The following is a 21,151-nucleotide window of genomic DNA, read 5'->3' as shown; positions in this document are numbered from 1 at the left end:
AGAAGGCAGTGCTGCCAGGCAATCCATTTATGGAGCATTGATCCTGATTTGCTCACAGGGAGATTAGACAATGTTGGTTATTTAATGAGGATTCCCTTGGCGTGTGTGTGGGGAAGGGCAGACAATGATGAGTCCAAATCTTCTCTGCAGCTGCACTTCCTGCATAAGGTCTGGGCTTTGAGAGAGGGGTTTTGGTGCACAAGAGCCATCCTGACTTGGCCAATCCGTGATTGAGGCTGCACCCTAACCAGGTACTGAAAACATGTTCCACTCCTCTCCTGCCACCACTGCCCCAGAATAATTCAGGGATAACTCAGTTGCTTAGAGTGTGGCACCTATAATGCCAAGGTTGCAGGTTCGATGAGCTGCATATTCTTGCATTGCAGAGGGCTTGGACCGATGACCCCCAGGATCCATTCCAGCTCTATGATTGTATGGTAAAGAACTTGACTCCTTGCAGAGTGAGCCTTTCCTGACCCCTTGACAGAGCAGCAGCTGGGAAGCCCCCCTCTGACCGTCTGCTCCATCCAGGGCTGGCCCAATACATTTTGGTGCCTGAGGCGAAGCGCATAATACGTAGTGCCAAGTAAGAAGGGGGTGAGTGAATATCTACATCAGAAACAAGGGCTTTGGGATCTGTTGCCGTGTGAGACAATGGCTTCGCTTTGACTCATGATTGAGCCGGTCCTGCCTCCATCCCACGGGGACGGAACCCGCGCGGCACCACCTCTGCTGGGGGAGCTTGGCCGTCGATCTTGCCACTGCTAGCACTAACTCCGTGCCCAGGACTGGAGAGGAGAGGGCGGAGCTCCTACGGGCCCCGCCACTCTTGGCTCCACAGCCATTCGCGGCGCAGGGGAGGGGCTTCAAGACCGCCACGTTGCGCCTGTTGCCCTCCATGATGCCCCGCCTTCATTTCTTGCCGTCCTCCCTTGCAGCCAATCGCTGAATGGTCCGCCTGGTCCAGTGGCCGCCTCTTGGCACTGGCGGGCTAATAGCCTCCTGGCCCCTGTGCGGATTGGCCAATCAGGCGACAGGGGCGGAGCAGGGCAGGGCTGTGGCCGTAGCTGCCTCGGGGACTCGAGCGAAGCGGAGCCATGACGCGTAAGCGGGACTCCCCCCCCCTCCCGGTCCGGTCTCGCGCCCCCTTATTACCCTCCGGTGGGTGGGGGAGGATATGGGCTGGAAGGTCCCGTTGCCTCCTTGACTTGCTCAGGGCGGGGGGAGTTCCGCCTCTGCCGCCCTTTCCCCCCGCCCGTCAAGGCTCGGCGGCCCGCAGTGGCCCCCGGGGCCGCGCCTGACCGGCCCCCGCCGCGCTTACACGTGCACTACCTTTCTCCGCGGTGCAGGGGGCAACCAGCGCGAACTGGCGCGCAGCAAGAACATGAAGAAGAACGCTGACAAGGGCAAGCGCCGCGACGACGGCCTCTCCGCCGCCGCCCGCAAGCAACGGTGAGCGCCGGGCGGGAGGGGAACAAGGTCGGGCTGGGTATTTTTCTGGGCCGGGCCTCGAGCCCGGGGGCGGCGCCTCCTCCTTAGCATAAAAGACCTGGCCGGGACAAGAGCCAGGAACGGTTGGCTGCCTCCCCACCCTTCCTGCTTTTCCTATTTCTTCCGCCCCTGGCGGTGAGCGGTGGGCATCATCCTGTTGTCTGATAGGGACGAGGCTTCTCGTGGCACTAGAAATAGAAGCACCTTAGGGCTGGGTGAGCTTTCCGGGGCTCCTGGCATCCGCTTCCTTGGATGCCCTTCTCAGTCTGCTTGTCTTTAAGGTGTCTCAAGACTCCTCCATGGCATTGCTGTTGAGGGCTGAGGCTGCCAGTCACAGATGTCACCAGGATTTTTGTTGGGGGGGGGGAGGCTTTTGTTGGGAGGGAACATCAGATTTATATTGATTTTGGTTGATTTAGGGGGGAAGCTGCCCCCGCACTACGTCCATGCAGCTGTGCCTGAGGTTCCACCACTGGTTATGGAGGCTGTGCTGAACTGTCCTTGCTGCTTCTCCATCCCTGCTCTTACTTTCCACTCAAATCCTAGCCTAGCCCCTTGTCAAAGCCCTCAGAGGCCAGAGTGACAGCCCCTTCTCTCAGGCCCAGTGGCGACTGAGGCAGCCCTTGCCCTACCTTTATTTGCCAGCAGCCCAGCACCTGCCCTCAGGCCCAGATGCCCCTTCCGGACACAGTGGCCACAGCCTGACTGCCTTGCCTGTTTTTCTCTCCCCAGAGATTCAGAAATCATGCAGCAGAAGCAGAAGGCTGCCAAGGAGAAGAAGGAAGAGCCTCAGCAGCAGCAGCCAAAGTAGGCAAGAGCCCTGAGGGGGCCTGCCCAGGTGGTGGCTCCCTTTCATTCTCCCTCAACCGCTCACACTCCTGCTTATAGCCACAGTGGCATTATGGGGGCCACTAGACCACCTCCTGCTGAGGCTGGAGAAGAAAGGAGGAGCCCCAGCCTGGTGGGAGCTGGCAAATGTTAGAATCAAGATACTTCATTAAAGTAGTTTTACCCATTTGTCCAGGCTGAAAAAATTACTGCAAGAAATGAGATGGGCCAGGTCAGCTGCATTGAAGTGAGATGGAGCAATTTATCCACTGTGCGCGCCCGTGTGTGTGTTTATGTGGTTTGCAGCCTTGTACAGTGGCCATGGACCTATCCTATCACCAACAGCTAGAAGCTGAGATTTGGCACAGTGTAAGGATGAGGTGCCTATGGGAGACAGTCCTGACTTGTAGCTTCAAGGAATATTTTCTTATGTTGATTTTTTAAAAGGCTTGTCTGCCACCTTTGGGGCATAAACAGCATTTAAACTGACTTAACAATTCATAAAAACGTCTAGACAGTCATGATTTAAAACAGGCACGTCCAACAAGTAGATCGTGATCTACCGATAGATCACTGAACATCTGAGGTAGATCACTGGACCCTCAAAAGAAGCTCAACAACTTTGGCTCCCCTAAAAAAAAATTCAACTTTCGTGCCCTGCACCCCTAAAAAATGGGCCATTTTCCTTCCCAAAAAAGCTCAACAACTTTGACCTGAACCCCCAACCCCCAAAAGGGCGGTAGATCACTGCCAGTTTTTAACTCTGTGAGTAGATCGCAGTCTCGTGGGAGTTGGCCACCCCTGATTTAAAACAACAACAACATGCTTAAAAACAATGCAGAGACCCGACAGCTGTGAGATCAGGCCACGAGCCGATAAGCCATGCAAAGCAGGCAGACTAAGAATATAAAATTAAATAAACACAGCCTTTACCCTAAAGCCCAAGAAACAGGAGAGACTTTGCCTGGTGCCTCCTCACACCTTTGAAAAGAAAATAGTAGAGCTGGAAAGGTTCAGAAAGAGCAATCAAAACAATCCAGTGGTTACAGCAAATCCCTTAAGAGGCAAGGTTGCAACATTTGGGGCTTTTTAGATATAAGTTTTTCTCCTCTGTTATAATGCTAGAACCCAGCTGGGGCAAGCCAAGGTAGTTACTCTTCAGGACCGATTCAGACAAGAGTCAGTGACCACCTGATACCAGGGCTCCCATAAAAACCCAGGATTGCCTCTTTGGGTCAGGGGTCCAGTCCAGCACCCTATGCCCAGAGAGATGTCTGTGTAAGCTCAGATGCAGGCAGGGTGTGACTGTGGTCATCTCTCCTGTATCCCTTCTTGCCTTTTACAGCCTTCTTACATAGCCATGCTGGCATCCTGTGGTTTAAAGTTGATCTCCTCTAGACTGTAAACCAACATTTATTTTAGGCATTATGTTGGTGGCTTTAAATTACCTCCAATGAAGTGATGTCACTTTCTTGAACTGGCTTTCTTAGAGCAAAGCCTTCTTCCATAAAAGATGAAGAATCCTCCCTTTTAAAATTAAATAGAGCTGAGTTAGACTTCATGGCCATATTTTGAATAGTTGCTCTTCTCACTCAGTTTGGTGCAGTGCCTGCCTTGCTCCATTTACCAGTTGAGTTAAAATTGGGACCTAGCCCATGACTGACTGTACCCAGGCCTGGTCAGCTGTAGTTGCTTTCTCTGGCTCTCCCTTTCTGTGGCCAGCCTCCTTCCGGGAGTTGCACAGACCCTGATTATCTCTGGGGGAGAGGGAGGTCAGCCTTGTGTCTGGTCATCAGGAGAGGCCTGATCTCAGACCTGCTGCATCCCACAGGCACAGGAGTACCTTGCGTATTGGATTTCACAGTGCCCTCCCCAACTGGCCTTGCATCACCTGTTTGCTTGACAAGGAATGGAAGGGGCTCAGGCTGGTTTCATCCCACAGAACTGGATCTTGCCCATCCAGTGGCTCCCAAAATGTGAACTCTGCCTCAGAGGCAACGGACCTTGAAGAAGAACCTGGGCAGGGGGTTGGATTACCATGACTGCAGGGATCATAGTTTCCCCACGGAGAGACTATGCTCTGTTGGCTCTTGTCAGGTTGCCACAGCCTGTCCCAAATGCTGGCCTGGATGAGTCTGTCCTCTGATTCTTCTCCTATTGCAGCTGACCCAAACCAGGCAGGATGCCCCAGATTTGCAAGGCAGAGCATTCCCCATCCACACTTAGGGAGGATGTTCTAACCCCTCTTCACCTGCCCTGGGTGAGATACTCTAAACAAAAGTTCCTCTCCCAGGGAAATAACCCAAGATCTCCCAACTTGCGCAGCCTCAGTTGAGGCAGTGTCACCCACACCCACAGTATGTTTGGCCATAGGAGGTCTCCCTGCAGTGCTTTGGGATAAAGAGGATGGGGGGAATTTTGGCATAAAGAGTGGCACTAGCCTCTTCTGCTGAGGTGCTCTTCCCCATTCCTCCCCTGCCCCTGAGGAGCAAAGAGAAACCAAAGTTCCAATTCAAGAGTTCTCTGGCTGTGGGACAGAGTCCTCCCAGGTGATGCTTTGTAGGAACATTTGCAGGAAGGGCCGACATGGGCTTTGCAGGCACCAGAAGGTCCAGGTTCAGTTGCTGATGGCCTCTCCAGGTACAACTGGGAATAGGAACCACAGGTGGAGCCAGCAGAGAGAGAAGGCTGTTCCAATGCTGGGCTTGCTCCATCATTTTCTCAGCTGAGTCTTGCAAGCCCAGCCTCTACTATCCTCCCACCCCCGACACTAAAAGGTCCTGCCTAACAACAACCACTCTGCCAAGTTGGCGCATTAGCCTCAGCTACACTGCTGTGAGTTCTAAGGCTGGGCAATTCATACGGAAGGAAAGAAGTAGCGGTGGGGGAAGCAGGTCCACGAGCAGCCATTAGGATTCAGGAGAGCAGGATGGGCCCCTGAATCTATCAATGCAACCAGCAGCATCACAGTTGAACAAGATTTTATTGGCAGAGCAAATACAACGTCCACAATGAGCACCAGCCCTTTGGGTCTGTCTCTCCTTGTTAATCAGCACCGCGGCAGGACCCTCCTCCCCCCATTTGGCAGGATCATCCTTCCACCACCTGCACACATGGGAAGAGGTGCCACAGCAGGAGGCCCCCCTCACACACACCCCACTACAGGTCAGATGTTGCTCACTGTCAAGACCTTGCAGTGTCTGATAATGGCTGAGAACTGGGGGGAGGCGCTGTGTTCCTGTGTCTGATTCTTTGTGTGCACCTTCCTCTCTCTGGAGTTCTCTGGTCCATATTAGTGGGACTTCACCACTTGGAGCTCTGCCTCGTATTTTGTCCAGCCTTGCAACCAACACTGGGGGACAATCAGCACTACCCTTATCCTCTCCTTCCATTAAAGCACCTGCCTCCTCTGAGCCCCCACTCTGCTGGCTCGTTCACATTAAAGGTACCCGCTGGGGCAAGGCATGCTGTGGCCAGCACTGGGACGTGGCATCGTGGGCGGCCTTCACATGCAGCACCCAGTGGCAGGCAGTCATCGGACCAGGCCTGGTCTCTTGGCACCAGGTGGGTCTCTTGGCACCGGCCTTTGGTGATCGTGGCAGGCGGCTGAGCCCACGGCAGGCTGTGGCAAAAGCAAAAGAGCCTCTAGGCCCTTTTGGCAGTGGCGGCAGCAGCAGCTACGTAGCAACACTGATGCGGTGAAGGTTGCGCCGCTGACGCCGCAAGACACGCAGGGGGGTGTTGTTGCGTTGGCGCGAGCCTGGGAGGCAGAGTGGGCCCAGCAGAAGCCAGAGGTAGAGGAGGACACAGGCCCAGCCAGAAGAGACCTTAACCCAGAAGGTGGACCAGCTGCCATGAGTGAAGGTGGTCTCTAGCACCGCATTTTCATAACTGCAAGGAGAGCAGAGACAGGTCACATTGCAAGCTCCAAAGCTGCCCCCCCACTTTTTCCACTGTAGTTGCCACTCCCCTTGTTCCTACCTGAACCAGGCACTTTGTTCCTACCTGAACCAGTTGGTGAGAGTCATCATGACGTACAGTGAGGCCAGGAAGAAGACAAAGTGGAAGGTGGAGTAGCTGTAGACCACAGGGTCGCCGTGCACAATCTGCTGCTCCACTGGGGACCCTTCCTGCTCACCTCTCTGCCCTAGGCCAGGGGTGAAAAAGGGCCCTCCTGCTCACACAGCTCAGGGATCCAAAGCCCTGCTCTGCACCAATAGCAGTGACTGGTTGAATGACCAGCTATCCTGACTCTTATGGGGTGTCCCATTGTTGGGGAGTCCTGAACACATCCCCTGTCCCTTATTTGAGCATCTGGGGGAAAGATTCAGGAGAGCATAAGATAAGGAGTGTCCCCAAAGATTGCTCCTCCTGCTATGCATACCTAAGATACCTTGCCTTGCACCCCAACAGTGGATGGGGTTGGGGGGCACTGGAAGGCCCAAGTGGCTTATGATGCTGCTGGGGCTCCATTGCACTCACCTGCTACCTCCTCTTCCATCTTATCAGGGCAACAGAAGAAACAGGACGCCTTCTGCAAAGAGAACAGGATGGGTCATCCTCTGCTCATGCAACCTCTTGCCACCTGGCTGCCCCTTAGCTCACAATGGAAACACAGCTGGCAACTGCCAGGGTGACACCCTCACCCAACCCTTAAGTCACAATGGTGGTCATAGAGGACCCCTGGCTCTTCAGCTCCCATCAGCCTCAGCCTGTCTGGCCCCAGGGGGTTGGGGATGGGGAGAAGAGAATGGGAGTTGCAGTCCAGCAACATCTGGAAGGCCAGAGGCTCTCCATCCATCCCCATCCTGAGGGTGGTCTGTGGAGTCCTGACTTCCCAGGAAACAAAGAGGGAGCCTAGTATCAGTTACAGAGGGTGCTGGCTTTTCCCCTCTAGCTGAAAAAGTGGGAATCCTACCCTGGTTGTATTTGGAAGTGGTAACCAGGCTAGGATTGGGCCCACTCCTGCCAGTGTTTTGCAGGGGAAATCCATGAGATATACATTGTGGGAACAAAGCAGATTGTGCATTTGGACATTAGAACTTGAACACAGGCAGTATCCCACGAAGCAGGCCTCAGACACTGAGACATTCATTTTATTGCCTGCTTTTCTGCCCAAACATATACAATGGTTGCAACTTGAAATGCTAAATAACAAATAAATGATAAAAGAGCAGAGAATCCTCTTGGGCAATGGAGAATCGTTTCAGGAGCTGGAGGTTGGGGGGAAAGCATTGAAGATCAGCAGCTGCCTCTCAAGAGGGTTTCTGCCCCACACTGGACCCTTTCCTGGAACCCACCTTAAACTCAAAGCTGTAGATCTTGACCATCCACAGAGGTCCAAACAGCTCAGCGAGCATTGATGCTTCATTGCTGCAGGAGGAGAAGGACAAGGATGAGCAAATCAGCAGCAGAAGCCCTTCCTGAGCACAGCCCATCCTCTACCCAGCCATTGTAGACAAGCTGACCACAGGATGGGATGGACAGCCTGTCCTGTTTCTCTGACACAGAATCCATCGCAGTATGCCAGGAGTCCAGCAGGCGGGCTCTGCTCCTCCCTGTCAGGGCTGCCCCAAATTGCTTTGAGGAAAGAATCACTTGGTGGGCAGCCTGAGGGCATTACCCCAGAAGTCCAATGTGACCGGGGTGTAACTTGTCTGCATTCTCCACCAGTCTATTATCTTGTAACAGGGATGGGTGGCAGTGCAGTTCCCTTATTCCCAGACCCCTCCTCTGGCCCACTCTGGCAAGCTGGGGTCAATCCTTGGCTTGGGATCTGAGACCTCTGGGGGCACATAGGCAGGTACCCACCAGGCAAAGAGGACGCAGGCATACATGACCCCAGCCCCCAGGATAGCCACCGTTGTGTCCTCAGTCTGCATCCCATCCTTGCTCACACTGGGGAAGCAGATGGTGAGATTCTGCCCCTTGTACTGCACTGTGGGAGAGGAGGAGGAAAATGCCATTAGCTGATTGAGGGCCTGCCTCACCCCCGTGGATCTCCCCAGAAGGCAAAGGCTCAGAGCTGACACAGACCTTTCTCTGGTGGCCGGCTGGACAGGGCAGAAAAGGTCAGGTACATGACGTAGCAGCAGATGATGGAGGCCTGTAAGGGGCTGGAGCTTGGCTGTCCTGGGAGCAGACAGGTAAAAGGGAAATAAAGGGTTATCAGTGTCCTCAAAAAACATCCCAACAATAAAGAGTGAAAATGCAGTCTGTGTCTATTGGCCCAGAGTCATTGGTCTACTTGTGTGTACATGATTCCTGATGCTCCTTCACTGCCAGAAGCTATAGTTAGGGTGTGCTTTAGGAGGCAGAGTATATAAGCCTCCTCTTGACCCTTCCAGTTGCTGGAAACATCACAGGCCTCTGGCTCTCTGATCCCCTTCCTTGCTGAGCTCCCTGTGACAGGGTCCAGGGACTGTCTCATGACCTTGTTTCTGAATCACCTTTTGCACCTGGAACTATTCTTTCTGCTTCACCTTGTTGTGTACCTAGAAGCCTGGTCTCTTAGGTGAGTATTTGATAAAATTATTTACCCTCCTAGCACCCACCCCTCTAAGGAAACCACCTAGAACTCAACATCCTTGGGAGAGGAACTTCCAGGGAGAAGAGGGCACTGGTTCAGTGCTTCTTGTTTGGGCAATTACCGGTAAGTCCTGAGAGTGCTCTACACTTTGCTTGTTGCAGGCCACAGAAGGCTGCGAGCCCCTGCCCCTCCAATACCACCCTGTGCTGTAAAATCCACACATGCCATTACTCACGCAGGCGGACGCAGGGGGTGATGGAGATGAAGGACATGAGGAGGCACAGGGCACCGTTGAAGGCCAGCAGCCCCTTGTTGAGGAAACAGCCGCCTGGGTGGGTGTAGAATTTGTACAGGAAAGTGTAAGCAGTGGAGGCTATGGTGTAGAAGCCCAGTGTGGCCAGGAAGATAGCCAGGTACCAGCGCTTGTCCGTGGAGGCGCCTGTCAGCCTGTGAGAGAACGAGGGAAAAGCTTGTTCGGAGCACCAACCTGAGGCCAGCTCCCTCCCTTCTCCGGCCCCCTTGTGGGCACTTGGTCCAGGAAGGTGCCCCAACCCATTCCATCCAGAAGGCAGACTCACCAGTTCTTGTTCCAGGTGTGAGCAAAGGCTGTGATCAGCACCAGCTGGACCAGGATGAAGGCAAAGCCTCCGCAGACACCAACCAAGTGCCAGGCTGCAAGGGCCAAAGGAGGACAGAAATGTGGGTGGTGGTCAGGGGGACCAAAGAAGCCAAGTGCCACCTCTGGCTGTCCTGCCAGGCTGTTTCCCCTCTGGAAAGCCAGCTCAGTTCTGGCCAGGAAAGGCAGGAAAGAGGCTCTTCTGGCTTAGATCCCTCAAAGAGAAGCCTTTTTTGGCTGAGGAGCAGGATCATGGAAACAAGAGCCTGCTCAATCAGGCCAATGAGGGCCCATCTAGTCCAGCATCCTCTTCTCATGGTGGCCAACAACATGCCTCAATGGGAAACCAGCAAGCAGGATTTGAGCACATGAACTCCCTTTCTTTCTCTGCTTTCCAGGAACTGGTATTCAGAAGCACAGCTGCCTCCATGAATTTGTCTAATCTTTTAAAGCAATCTTTCAAAGCTGGTGACCATCTCCACTTCCTATGGGTCCCCTCAGAGGATTATCAGTAAGGAAATAAGCCCCACCAGAGGGAGGGATGCTGATTCTGACAGAAACAGAAAAGGATGAGGGAATGACTCAATTTTGCCTGTTCAGAAATCTGTCAAGCAAAAAGGGTCCATATATGTTCCTGTTGTAGTTTTCAAGTCTGCAGATGACAATGAATGATAAGTGTTTCTTTCCTTACATTCTTTTGATATTTATCTCACCTTGAAATGTATGTAAGTTACCCAAACAGTTATTCACGTCACATAATTTTAACCTACATCGAACAGCAGGCAGCAAGACAAATTACGTCGTATTTGGTGGAAACTGAACTGCAGCAGAATGGAAACGAGGCTGGTGAAGAAGGGAAATGGCTGCCTTCCTCCATCCCTACCTGGAGGGCTGTCCCTACAGTGAGGAGGGGTGGGGTGCTTGGCAAGAGCAAGTTACAGAGCCACCAGCCTGATCCAGCAGCCAAGTGGGCTGCTCTTCTATTCTCCTTACCTCGGAGGAAGCGCTGGTCTTGGATGAAGAAGGCGGCTGCGCAGAGCCCCACAAGGATGAGGAGCTTCAGGAACCAGAACCTGCAACAGACCCCAAAGAGGCGGTGAATAACCAGGGTGGCCCTTGGATGGACGAGCCTGTGGCTTCCTCTGCCTGCTCCTCCGTAACAGCCCAGGTCTGGGTCAGGACCTCCCTTCTCCTCACCCATTGTGCAAGAGGGCACGGACATTGCTGCTGGACTTGATGTTGACCAAGAAGGCTGCCTGGCCCAGGTAGAAGCAGGCGGTGCCAAAGCAGACCCTGTAGACGGCTGAGTAGCCCACCAGGATGTCACAGTCACTGCCCCCAGGAAGGTGTTCACACAGCACTGCATAGAAAGGCACCTGTGGGAGGAAGGGAGAGAGACCCGGGGTGGGGGGAAGCATTGCCAGAACTTCCACACTGGAACCCTTGATTGATTGATTGATTGATTGATTGATTGCATTTATATCCCACTTTGTGCCACTCCAAGGAGCTCAAGGCAACATGCATGACTATTTCCCATCTCATTTAACCCCACAAAAACCCTGTGAGGGAAGATAGGCTGAGATGTGGGGACTGCCCCCCCCCCAAATCACACCCAGTGAGCTTCATGGCCAAGTAGGGATTTGACCCCTTGTATTCCTGGTCCGAGTCCAACATGCTAACCATTGTGCCGCAATTTAAAAGGTAAAGGGACCCCTGATCATTAGGTCCAGTCGTGGCCGACCCTGGGGTTGCGGCGCTCATCTCGCTTTATTGGCCGAGGGAGCCAGCGTACAGCTTCCGGGTCATGTGGCCAGCATGACTAAGCTGCTTCTGGCAAACCAGAGCAGTGCACGGAAATGCCGTTTACCTTCCTGCGGGAGCGGTACCTGTTTATCTACTTGCACTTTGACGTGCTTTCGAACTGCTAGGTTGGCAGGAGCAGGGACCGAGCAACAGGAGCTCACCCCGTCACGAGGATTCGAACCACCAACCTTTTGATCGGCAAGTCCTAGGCTCTGTGGTTTAACCCACAGTGCCACCCGTGTCCCTGTGCCACTATTTAGTGTGGAATTAAAATGTTTGCTTTGCAGAGCCCACCCTCTGTTTTCTTCTCTTTTTAAATAGAACTAGAGTAATAGCATTTTAAAAAGGGAAGTGAATTAATAAGAGGAAGCTGGTTATTCGAGCCCCTCCCTGCCACTTGGAGGAGATTATTTTCTCAGAATAGTGGCCAGTTGTCCTCCCTCCCCCCCCCCCGCCCCAATGAGTCTCCAGGTGCAGGTGGAGGAGGCTCCCAATGGCGGTGGCAGTGGCTTCTCACTCACTCACGTTCTCCTTGATGGCTTCGGCCACAGTGCGGGAGAGCATGAAGCAGCAGCTGGCACAGGCCAGGATGTGGAAGAGCATGTAGAGGAGCCGGGTCCCTGTCGAGACCTTGATGCCGGGGCAGCAGGGGCAGCACAAGGTGCAAGGGGCTGGGCCGCAGCAGCAGCAAATCTGAGCAGGGGAGAGGGAAGTTGAGTGTTACCTACTTAGGCCCTCTCTGCATGCCCAGCAACCCTCTGCCTCCCTACCCACAATAAGCTGGACTCCCTGCCTCTTCCATCTCACTGGACCCTTCACCCCAAGCCTCTGCCAGCAGAAAGCAGCTGGGGTCTGTTGCCTGCATAGATGAGGGGCTGGGCAGCCAGATTGTCCTGGGTCAGTCCCTAGGCTTGGCCCACCCACAAGGCTGTCCCTGAGCAGGTCCTTGAGCAGTGAGTGAGGGACACAGCCTGCAGGAGGCGGGATTAAGGGGATTGGGAAGCTCAGGTGCCATCTGTTGCTGCTGGAGAGGGGCAGGCGTCACATTCAGGGTCCAACGTGCTTCCACCAACCCACCAGTCTCTGGTTCAGCCGGACAAAATATGCAAAACAAGCAACCCAGCTCATGGGGCCAGCTGTGGGTCAAGAACTGGCAGTGACACAGAATTTCTAAGATGGTGTTTTAGTTCTTAATGGTAATTTCTTTTTGCTGTTCTACACTGTACTTTAGAGCAGCTCCTCTTATGGAACAGTTATACAATTGCAGTTAATAAAGAAAACAATTCATGCATGGTTTCTCCCTTGTGGGAAAACCAGCCGTGGGTTGCAATGTTTCTGTGCCCTCAGAGGGTTTTGTGCCACCCATCCTGAGACTGTGGAACACAGAATAGGTTAGAATGGGAGGGCACATTCCTGTCACTGAGACGTGCCAGCTGAGCAGTCTGCTATGGAAGTAGCATAATAGGCACCGATCTGTGAGCAGAGATGGGCTTGCCAGGCTGACTCCACAGGCTTCCCTGTAATCTGGAGTTCACGTGTGCCCAGGATGATTGCTCTGGCACTGTCAATAAGTCCAATTGACAGTGCAATACTTTAAAGGCAAATCTCAATGAGCACATACAGGAAGATGAGTTTGTATACCAAGCAGGGATCACTGCCGAATGGCACACTTTAAGACCAGGAAGGGCTGTGGCTCGATGGCAGAGCATCTGCTTGGCATGTAGAAGGTTCCAGGTTCATTCTCAAGCAGCTTCTCCAGGTATGGCTGGGAAGGCCCCTGAATGAAGACTGGAGAGCTATTGCTGCCGGCCAGTGTAGACAGTGCTGAGCTGGATAGTCTGATTCAGTAGAAGATGGCTCCTGACACTCCTAAGGCTCATTGTTTTAATTTGCTTGCATTGCCTTATTATCACTCTGCAGGACACCTTTGGATGCCAACAACCTTCTCTTTCCAGAGACTCCAAAGCTCCTGTGTCACTGAGTTCTCTGTCTGCTGCTTCTGACCAGTTCTGTAGCTGTTGCATTTCTTATTCTTTCTCTGGGTCTAGCACAGCAACACCTGGATCCCATAAGGCAATGGCCCCAAAGAGGAGCCAGCCAAAGCCTCCCACCCACTCCTAGCTCTGCACCTGAGCATCCTGCCCAGCTGTGTTCTCAGAGTCCATCTGACCACCAATAACCTTAGAGAGGGATTAGAGTCACTCCTGATTGACACAGGCACAGCATCCATCCCTCCTCCCACCTGAGCTGGGCAGAGCCCCTCCCCGTGATCTGCAGTTGGGCCAATGAAGTTAGGGATGCATTGCAAGGTGGGGGACCACCTTTGCTAGTTGGCCACATTTTTGGCCTGCCTCAGGAAGCTCCTTGAACACCTTTCACCCTCCTCGGTCAAGAAGCACACCTGGGAAAGAGTTTCAATGGAATGTGTTCCTCAAACCAACTGGGATATCACCTCAAGATGGGTAGCTTAATTCTCCATGTGCCCAGAGCCAGGGGCCTGAAACTGCTGCCCATCAGCTTAAGGAGATTTTATGGAGAGGACCCCTCCAGGCACCAACTAGCATCTTAGAGAAACACCCACTTGGATTCCTGTTAAAAGAGAGGCAGGGGTGCCACACCTAGAGGGGAAACTGGCGCTCTGCTTCCAAGAAGCTACTCTACACAAAAAAGTTGCTCATGTCCCATTCCTGGGCAGCTAACGACCTGCAAGAAGCACCCAGGACTGTCTCTGGCCTTGATATTGTGACTGCAAAAGGAATCAAGACAGCTCCTATGAGGAAGGGATAGTAGATACCTGGAAGGGGAGGGTCCAAGGAACATGTCAGAGGAGAAAAGTGTATCAGTTTAGAAAGCAGATGGATGAGTGCGTGAATCCTGAGCTTCTAGAGGCAAGAGCTGGCACCAGGTTATGGGGTAGCATCCCTATGGAGGCTCCTTCCAGGCAGGAATTCATTGTGGAAAACGATGCTGCTCAGGCACACAAGTTTTCTGCATTGTTTATACAAACATCACCACCATCAAAATCCCAGCCCACATTTTTTAAATTTAAATTTAATCCGGATTTCCCCTTCCTCTGGGAAATCCGATAAGTAGAAACAGCCTGTTAAACATCCGCTGTCTCTGTCTGGTGTGGAAATTTCTTGGCACAGAGTTGTTGTGGGGTTTTTCTTGAAGGGTGGGGAGGGGTAGTTTCTCATGTGTGTGGTGCTGACTGATGTTTTGGTGGGTGGCCTCTATCACACACATAAACCCTGCATTCGTCAGCTACTCTCCAGAGCACAAGTTAAGCTATTTTGTTCCAGATACACCAGTAACAGACAGAAGATGTTCATTCCCAGTAATGACTACAATGCTGAAGGTGCATTTGAATTTCAGCGGCCTGATGAGAGGAAGTTGTGATATCAAGTCATTGTGGGGAATTACCTCTTCAGACTAATCACAGTACATACACCAGACTAAAAAAGTTTAATCTGAATTTCATGCACAAAACCTCCTCCTTAGAACTTCAGTCTTAGCACCTTTTATTATATATGGTGGAATTGTAAAAAGATAAAGGAATTCTAGGAGATGATATATAATGAATTTTAAATTTTTTGTAAAACCAATAAAATTTATTTTTTTAAAAAAGAACTTCAGTCTTTCATTGATGTTGCACTTTGGGAGGGATGGGGGAAGAGACTGCATAGCAGTCCTGTTAATGGTTACAGGATTGTATAGATAAGATTAGCCATATTTAAAAAAAAATACTGCTACTTGGTCCCAGCCACACAAAACCAAACAGCAGATCAATATAGCACTTCCCCAAGTATTAAAAAAAGAATCAAGAGATATCGCTCCCCCTTCTGCCAACAGACCTCCAGTTTGTGCCTTGTGAAACATGACAACTAACTGGGCTAGCCAAGTTTGCCCTCTTGCCTTCTTCTCATAGCTGTCAACTTTCAGATTTGAAAATAAGGGATTAGCAGCCTCACCTGTCCCGGGGACAGTCTACGGGATATCTAACAATCCAGGATAGCAGTGGGAAACGACGCTGGAATAAGGGAATTTCCCGCAAAAAAGGGAAGGTTGACAGCTATGCCTCCTTCTGTGCTGCTAGCGATGCAGAGGAGGGGCAAAAAAGCCGCCAACTGAATTAATTCTGCCAGGCTCCACCCTCTGATGTGGATGGCAAGCGGGGTAACAGTGAAAATCCACGGTTGAATAAACAAGATGTGTGGAAGGCCACGTGCCAACTGCATGCATCTGAAAACCAGCCCTGCAGGACCTGTTTGCAACAGAAAACCCCTTCTGGAAGTCCCCCTGAACACTGGGGAACAGTGCTGGGCAGACTGTGTGAACAAGGCAAGAAGGGCGACCCAACCCCCTCCCCCCGGCCACACATGCATCATCCCAAGAACCCTCTGCATGTGTGCTTTTTCTACATTCTCATTGTGAGTCCAATTATCTTTCATTTAATTGTGTTGATTGTCAAGGCTGAGGCTCACAAGCCTTTATCCTCTGACCCTCCGTGGGAGGCCTGATCCTTCCCTGGTCCTGGAGCTGAGGGCAAGGGCCAAGTGGGCTGCTGGGCAAATGGCTAGTTTGCTTTCCCCAACGTTGGCTGTGGCTAGAGGCTTCCTCGCCTGAGGGGAGGTTGCTGGGACTCTGGCCTGAATTTGGGCCTTGCAGGCACAGCAGAAGGTCCATTGTGACTCACTGGCAGAGCACCTGCTTGGCATGCAGAAGGTCCTTGGTTTGATACCCACGGCATCTCCAGGAAAGGCTAGGAATGCCCCCTGTCTGATACCCTGGTGAGGTGCTTCCAGTCAGGGGTAGAAGAAGCAGCTCGTGTTCAAGCTGGCATCGCCTGTTCTGGCTGTTCCCTCCCTTGGGGGCCTCTTGGGCCAGCCCTTGGCCAGATCCCAGAGCTGACAAGTCTTGAAGCCTCCCCTCTGCTTACCTGGGCCTTGCAGTAGCCTGGCACCATCCCTCCTCCTCTGTTCCCGGTGCCCCCAGCTCCCCAAGGGAACGGCTGGACGTCCAGCCCTCGTCCCCCAGTCATCCGCTCTTGGCTCCGTGGGCCCAGCCCTTTGCTCAGCAGCACATCCCTGGGACCAGGTGGAGCCTGCTCTCCAGAAAGCGGTTGCAGAGAGAAAGCCAATTAGCTGAGAGGCTGAGATTGGCCAACTGGCAACCCGCTGCCTCCACCTTTGATCCTTGGGACCAGCGATTGGCCTTCCTGGGGTGGGGGGATGGTGCTCCTTTCCCCTCCACTTGCCTTTCTGCCTGATTATGTCAGGAGCCAAATCTGCCTCTTTAACCCTCTTACCCTGCAGAAATAGAGAGCTTAGCCGTTCCGCTGGGTTAGGTGAATCTCAGGCTGTTGTTGCAAGATGGAAGGGACAGGAGCCTTCTCACCTCAGGTCCCCCCAGGGAGCAAAGTAGCAGCCACAGAGGCTCCCTCACCAGGGCCTTGCCTGGCAAGGGAGCCTCTGTGAACCTGCTCCAAGGGCAGGGAGGGTGGCAGGCAGGCAGGCAGAGGACTCCACCAGCCTTCAGCCATGCAGGACTTCTGGCCTCTTTTGGCTGCCAGAGACTGGGCAGGGCTTCCATCGGGGAACTAAAACTGATCTGGCCATAGTGGCGCACACTTTAGTTGCATCCTGTGTGGATTACTGTTAACATACCCTGCGTGGGGCTACCTTTGAAAAGTGCCCAGAAACTTCAACTGGTCCAAAATGGTGAAGCTAGACCATGGATAGGCAAACTAAGGCCCAGGGGCCAGATCTGGCCAATTGCCTTCTAAATCCGGCCCGCAGACGGTCTGGGAATCAGCCGGTTTTACTTAGTAGAATGTGTCCTTTTATTTAAAATGCAACTCTGGGTTATTTGTGGGGCCTGCCTGGTGTTTTTACATGAGTAGAATGTGTGCTTTTATTTAAAATGCATCTCTGGGTTATTTGTGGAGCATAGGAATTCGTTCATTTCCCCCCCCAAAATATAGTCTGGTCCCCCACAAGGTCTGAAAGACAGTGGACCGGCCCCCCGCTGAAAAGGTTTGCTGACCCCTGATAGACTGTTGACTGGGGCAGGTTATAGGAACCATATGACTCCCTTGTTGCAACAGCTCTGCTGGTTACCATTTTGTTTCCAGGCACAATTCAAAGTGTTGCTTGTGACCAATAAAGCCCTATTTGAAAGACCATATTCTTCCATACAAACCTGCCTGTGCTCCGAGGTCTTCAGGGAAGACCCTTCTCTCAGTCCTGCCAACCTGCTCCCATGAAGTTCCTGGAGAAGCTAGAATGGCTCCCACCTTTTCCTTTGCCAGCAGGTGAAGACTGTTTTACAGTGGTGCCTCGCAAGACGAAATTAATCCGTTCCGTGAGGCTCTTCGTATAGCGGTTTTTTCGTCTTGCGAAGCAAGCCCATTGACAGCTTAGCGGATTAGCGCTATTAGCGGCTTAGTGGCTTTTAGCGGATCAGCTGATAAGCGGCTTATCAGCGGATCAGCTGATAAGCAGCTTAGGGCTTAGGAAAAGGGGGGGAAGGGAAAAAACCCCGCAGGAACTCGCAAGACATTTTTGTCTTGCGAAGCAAGCCCATAGGGAAATTCGTTTTGCGAAGCGCCTCCAAAACGGAAAACCCTTTCGTCTAGCGGGTTTTCCGTCTTGCGAGGCGTTCGTCTTGCGGGGCACCACCGTATTCCGACAGGCCTTGGGGAACTGACTTGTTTTGTGGGGGTTTTGAAGGAAAGGTCTTTTAATACAGTTGTTTATTTTTACTGTTTTTATTAATAGTTTTGTTCTTTATATTGTTTTACTTCTATTGGAGTTTAGTTGCTTTTTAATGATGATCATAGAATTGTAGAATTGGAAGGGACCATGAGGATTATCTTGTCCAAACCCCTGCAATGCTGGAGTATGCAGCTGTCCCATACAAGGATCAAACCTGCAACCTTCGCATTATCCGCACCAAACTCTAACCAACTAAGCAATCAGGGCGTATATATTTTTAGCTTTCTGTATTTTACCTGTGTTGTATTAATTTGTGCAAGTCACCTTGAATCCTGGTCGGGGGCAAATGCAGGATATAAATAAATATAATAATTAATGATATGAACAACTCTAAAGCAACAAACAGGCTTGGGTCACCTTGAAGACAAACAGGTGAGAACCTGACATTTGGGGATTTGCCAAATGTCTAATCCCTGTGAAACAAGGTGGGGAGGCCACAAGAATGACAATTGCTCTACCATCCTGCTTATCCAGTCCTAGAGAATGATTTCCACACCCTAGCTGTTGCAAGGAAGTGTGGGTGGGTATCTGACTCCCAGGGCCGTCTTTAGCAGATGCGGCGCTGGGGTGCAAATATCCGCCCAGCACCCCCCAAATTACCATGGATAATGTTGGGGTGGCCGTAGCTGCGCACTGCCAGCCATCCAGGGGGGGGGCACAACTCTCCCCCATGCCGCTGCGGGAGAGAGATCCCCACAGAGGCTTTGGAGGGAAGCTGCGTGCCCGCAAGCTATATGGTTGGTGGGGCGCAGCTTCCATCCTAAGCCTCTGCGGGGATCGCTCTCCTCCTAAGGAGGCTTGGGAGGGAAGCTGCACGCCCGCCAGCCTTATGGTTGGCGGGGCACAGCTGGTGGGCATGCAGGGAAAGGGGAGGCTGCTGGCAAAGCCGCGCAGCTCCCCCACTTGCTGGGGCACCCCTGAGTGGCTGGCGCCCTGGCGCGACACACCACTAAGCCCTATGGGAAAGATGGCTTTGCGGACTCCCTTCCTGTGCCCTTCCCATCGATGTGCTACGGAGAGGCCCCAGGTCCACTGAAAGGCTCAGCCTGCTTTCCCCTGGGATCTGTCCTCACCCAGCCACCCAGCCCTCTGATCTTTCCTTCCCCATGAACTGCCTAATCTCTGAGCTCTCTGCTATGGCATAATAATTCCCTCCACCTAACAAACACTGCCTCCCCTGTGACATTAGGCACATCCCACCTTACCCACACTCTGCCTCTTATTCTTTCCAGGCCTGCTGTCCTGTGAAGAAAGCAGATAGATATTTTCTCTCTGTCTCGTAATACTAAGAGCTCACTGGGGCCCGTCCAATGGAACTGGATGGTGGGAGATTCAGGAGAGACAAAGAGAAGCACTTCACACTGTGGATAGTTTAATGACGGTATTTGCTACCACAATATGTAATGATGACCACCAATGTGGATAGCTTTAAAATAAAATTATTGGATAAATTAAAGAAGGAAAAAGCTACCAATGGCTACTAGCCACAATAGTTGTGTTCTACCTGTACTCTCTTATATGCCTCTGAATGCCAGTTCATAGGAATCACAAATGCAGAGAGTGCTGCTATTGCACTCTGGCCCTGCTTGTAGGCTTCTGGTTGGTCACTGTGAGAACAGGATTCTAGACTAGATGGACTTTCAGTCCACATCCACAAGAGGTCCACCATCTGTACTTTTCTGCTTTTCCTTTTGACCTCACTGTTTACAATTCCACCCACATGCTTGCCCTTCCAGGATAACTCAGGACAACACTGATGACATGACCTGTAGGCCCACAAAGGCTTACACTGGTTAATTTTTAAGGTGGCACAAGACACTTTGCTTTTTCTTAACGTTGTGTTTGGAAGTGTGTGGCAGTTTATCTCCATGCCTGCTGCCCGCCATAACTGGCGTATAGAAATACCTGTCCTTAACATTTAGACTGATGTAGGTTGTTCAGTTTCAGGGTTAAATGCTGACTGTTTCTTTTTGGGGGGCCCTGGACAAAAATGTGAGCAGCAATACAAAAATCCAGGCTTTTATCATAGCTGGAACTGGGCAGCAATGTTTGTGTCCCCTTCCCAGAAAATGGAGGCTTGTCTGCTCTTTCAGTCTTGTTTCCAATAAATGGGGTGCTGTTTATTTTAGCTTTAGTTTGTAAGCATATAAAAATGACTGTCCATTGGATGAATAGCATACAGTTGGCTTCTGGATTTGGGCTGCAAGGAGGAGGGTCAATGAACTAGCTTGACCTATCCTCCAATCTCAGGGGATATCGGGAGTGGGGGGGGGAACAAGGTGCAAAGGGGGAAGCAGTTAGTAATGCAGTGCTCAAAGAAAGCACGTGTTTAACTCAGAGAAGATTTGCAAACATGATCCCAGGGGAGCCAGGGGTGAAGGCTTTCTCTCTAGCTCTGTTTTGCTATCAAAATCACTCTCACAGTTGCTTTCTCCTTGCAAGATAAAATATAGGAAGTGGGAAGGATTTTGTTGCAAAAATGTGGGAACAGTGATTCACCTCTTCCCTCACGGCCATTCCTGTGATCAATTCCACAGTTGCTAAATCTGCATTTTCTTTAAATAAAACCTACCAAGAGACTGAATAATAATAATAATAATAATAATAATAATATGAAGAAATAATTCTGAGCTACATTGCAGGGTTGTTGTTCAATACCTGCAATCTGCCTCCATCTCTAATGTACAGCATACATTGCAGTAGTCTACACTGCAGGAATGTCATTCTCAGCCACGGTTCCCCACACAATAAAGAGACAATGGGCTGCACTAACACGGTACTTTTTAGTGTTTGAAAATCTTATGAAAGCCACATTTTCCCTATGAGAACTCCAAAGGAGTAGAGCCCTTTGCTTTTGTTGCTCTCGTTCTGTTTTCTGTCCTCCGCCCACCACGCCTATTTATAACTGCTAGGTTTCTATAGTGCTTTCTCTGAGCAGCTATTGGGGTGGGGGCAAGAAGGTCAAAAGGAACCTGGAAGCTCCACCTGCAGATGTTTGGCTCGCCAGTCTACATTCCACTCTCTATGGTAGCGCCGGGCATTGGCGCTCTAGGCTCTTGCGCTGATCTCTATATTAGTGCCGCTTTCTCCTTTTCCCGCTGCTTCCGG

At 51.7% G+C, this 21,151-nt stretch overlaps 2 protein-coding genes across 7 annotated transcripts; one reads left to right on the top strand and one right to left on the bottom strand.

The window, feature by feature from the left end:
• Positions 1–947: 947 nt before the first annotated feature.
• On the top strand, positions 948–2,508 carry SERF2 (small EDRK-rich factor 2). The gene is made up of 3 exons (XM_079954139.1): positions 948–1,104; positions 1,350–1,452; positions 2,224–2,508. The coding sequence occupies exons 1-3, from the start codon at positions 1,098–1,100 to the stop codon at positions 2,300–2,302; spliced, it is 189 nt and encodes a 62-aa protein (XP_079810265.1). The 5' UTR covers positions 948–1,097; the 3' UTR covers positions 2,303–2,508.
• Positions 2,509–3,974: 1,466 nt separating this feature from the next.
• SERINC4 (serine incorporator 4) lies at positions 3,975–21,144 on the bottom strand. Of its 6 annotated transcripts, XM_079952966.1 has the most exons (14): positions 17,162–17,483; positions 16,576–17,090; positions 16,207–16,371; positions 11,793–11,960; positions 10,662–10,840; positions 10,458–10,537; positions 9,427–9,520; positions 9,084–9,295; positions 8,356–8,451; positions 8,131–8,257; positions 7,620–7,692; positions 6,802–6,853; positions 6,325–6,466; positions 3,975–6,210 (listed from the first exon to the last, which is right to left on the bottom strand). In XM_079952966.1, exons 3-14 carry the CDS (start codon positions 16,306–16,308, stop codon positions 5,997–5,999), a joined length of 1,539 nt encoding a protein of 512 aa, XP_079809092.1. In that variant the 5' UTR covers positions 16,309–16,371; positions 16,576–17,090; positions 17,162–17,483; the 3' UTR covers positions 3,975–5,996. The 6 variants fall into 6 exon arrangements, with proteins under 6 accessions (XP_079809092.1, XP_079809091.1, XP_079809095.1 ...); XM_079952965.1 differs by having other exon boundaries at positions 16,576–17,483; XM_079952969.1 differs by lacking the exons at positions 16,207–16,371; positions 16,576–17,090; positions 17,162–17,483 and adding an exon at positions 21,029–21,144.
• Between the last annotated feature and the right edge of the window lie 7 nt (positions 21,145–21,151).

This window comes from Podarcis cretensis, assembly GCF_951804945.1.
Source record: "Podarcis cretensis genome assembly, chromosome: 14".
Classification (NCBI taxonomy): domain Eukaryota; kingdom Metazoa; phylum Chordata; class Lepidosauria; order Squamata; family Lacertidae; genus Podarcis; species Podarcis cretensis.
Note: the sequence above shows the minus strand (reverse complement) of the source record. Positions and strands in the feature narration are given on the sequence as shown.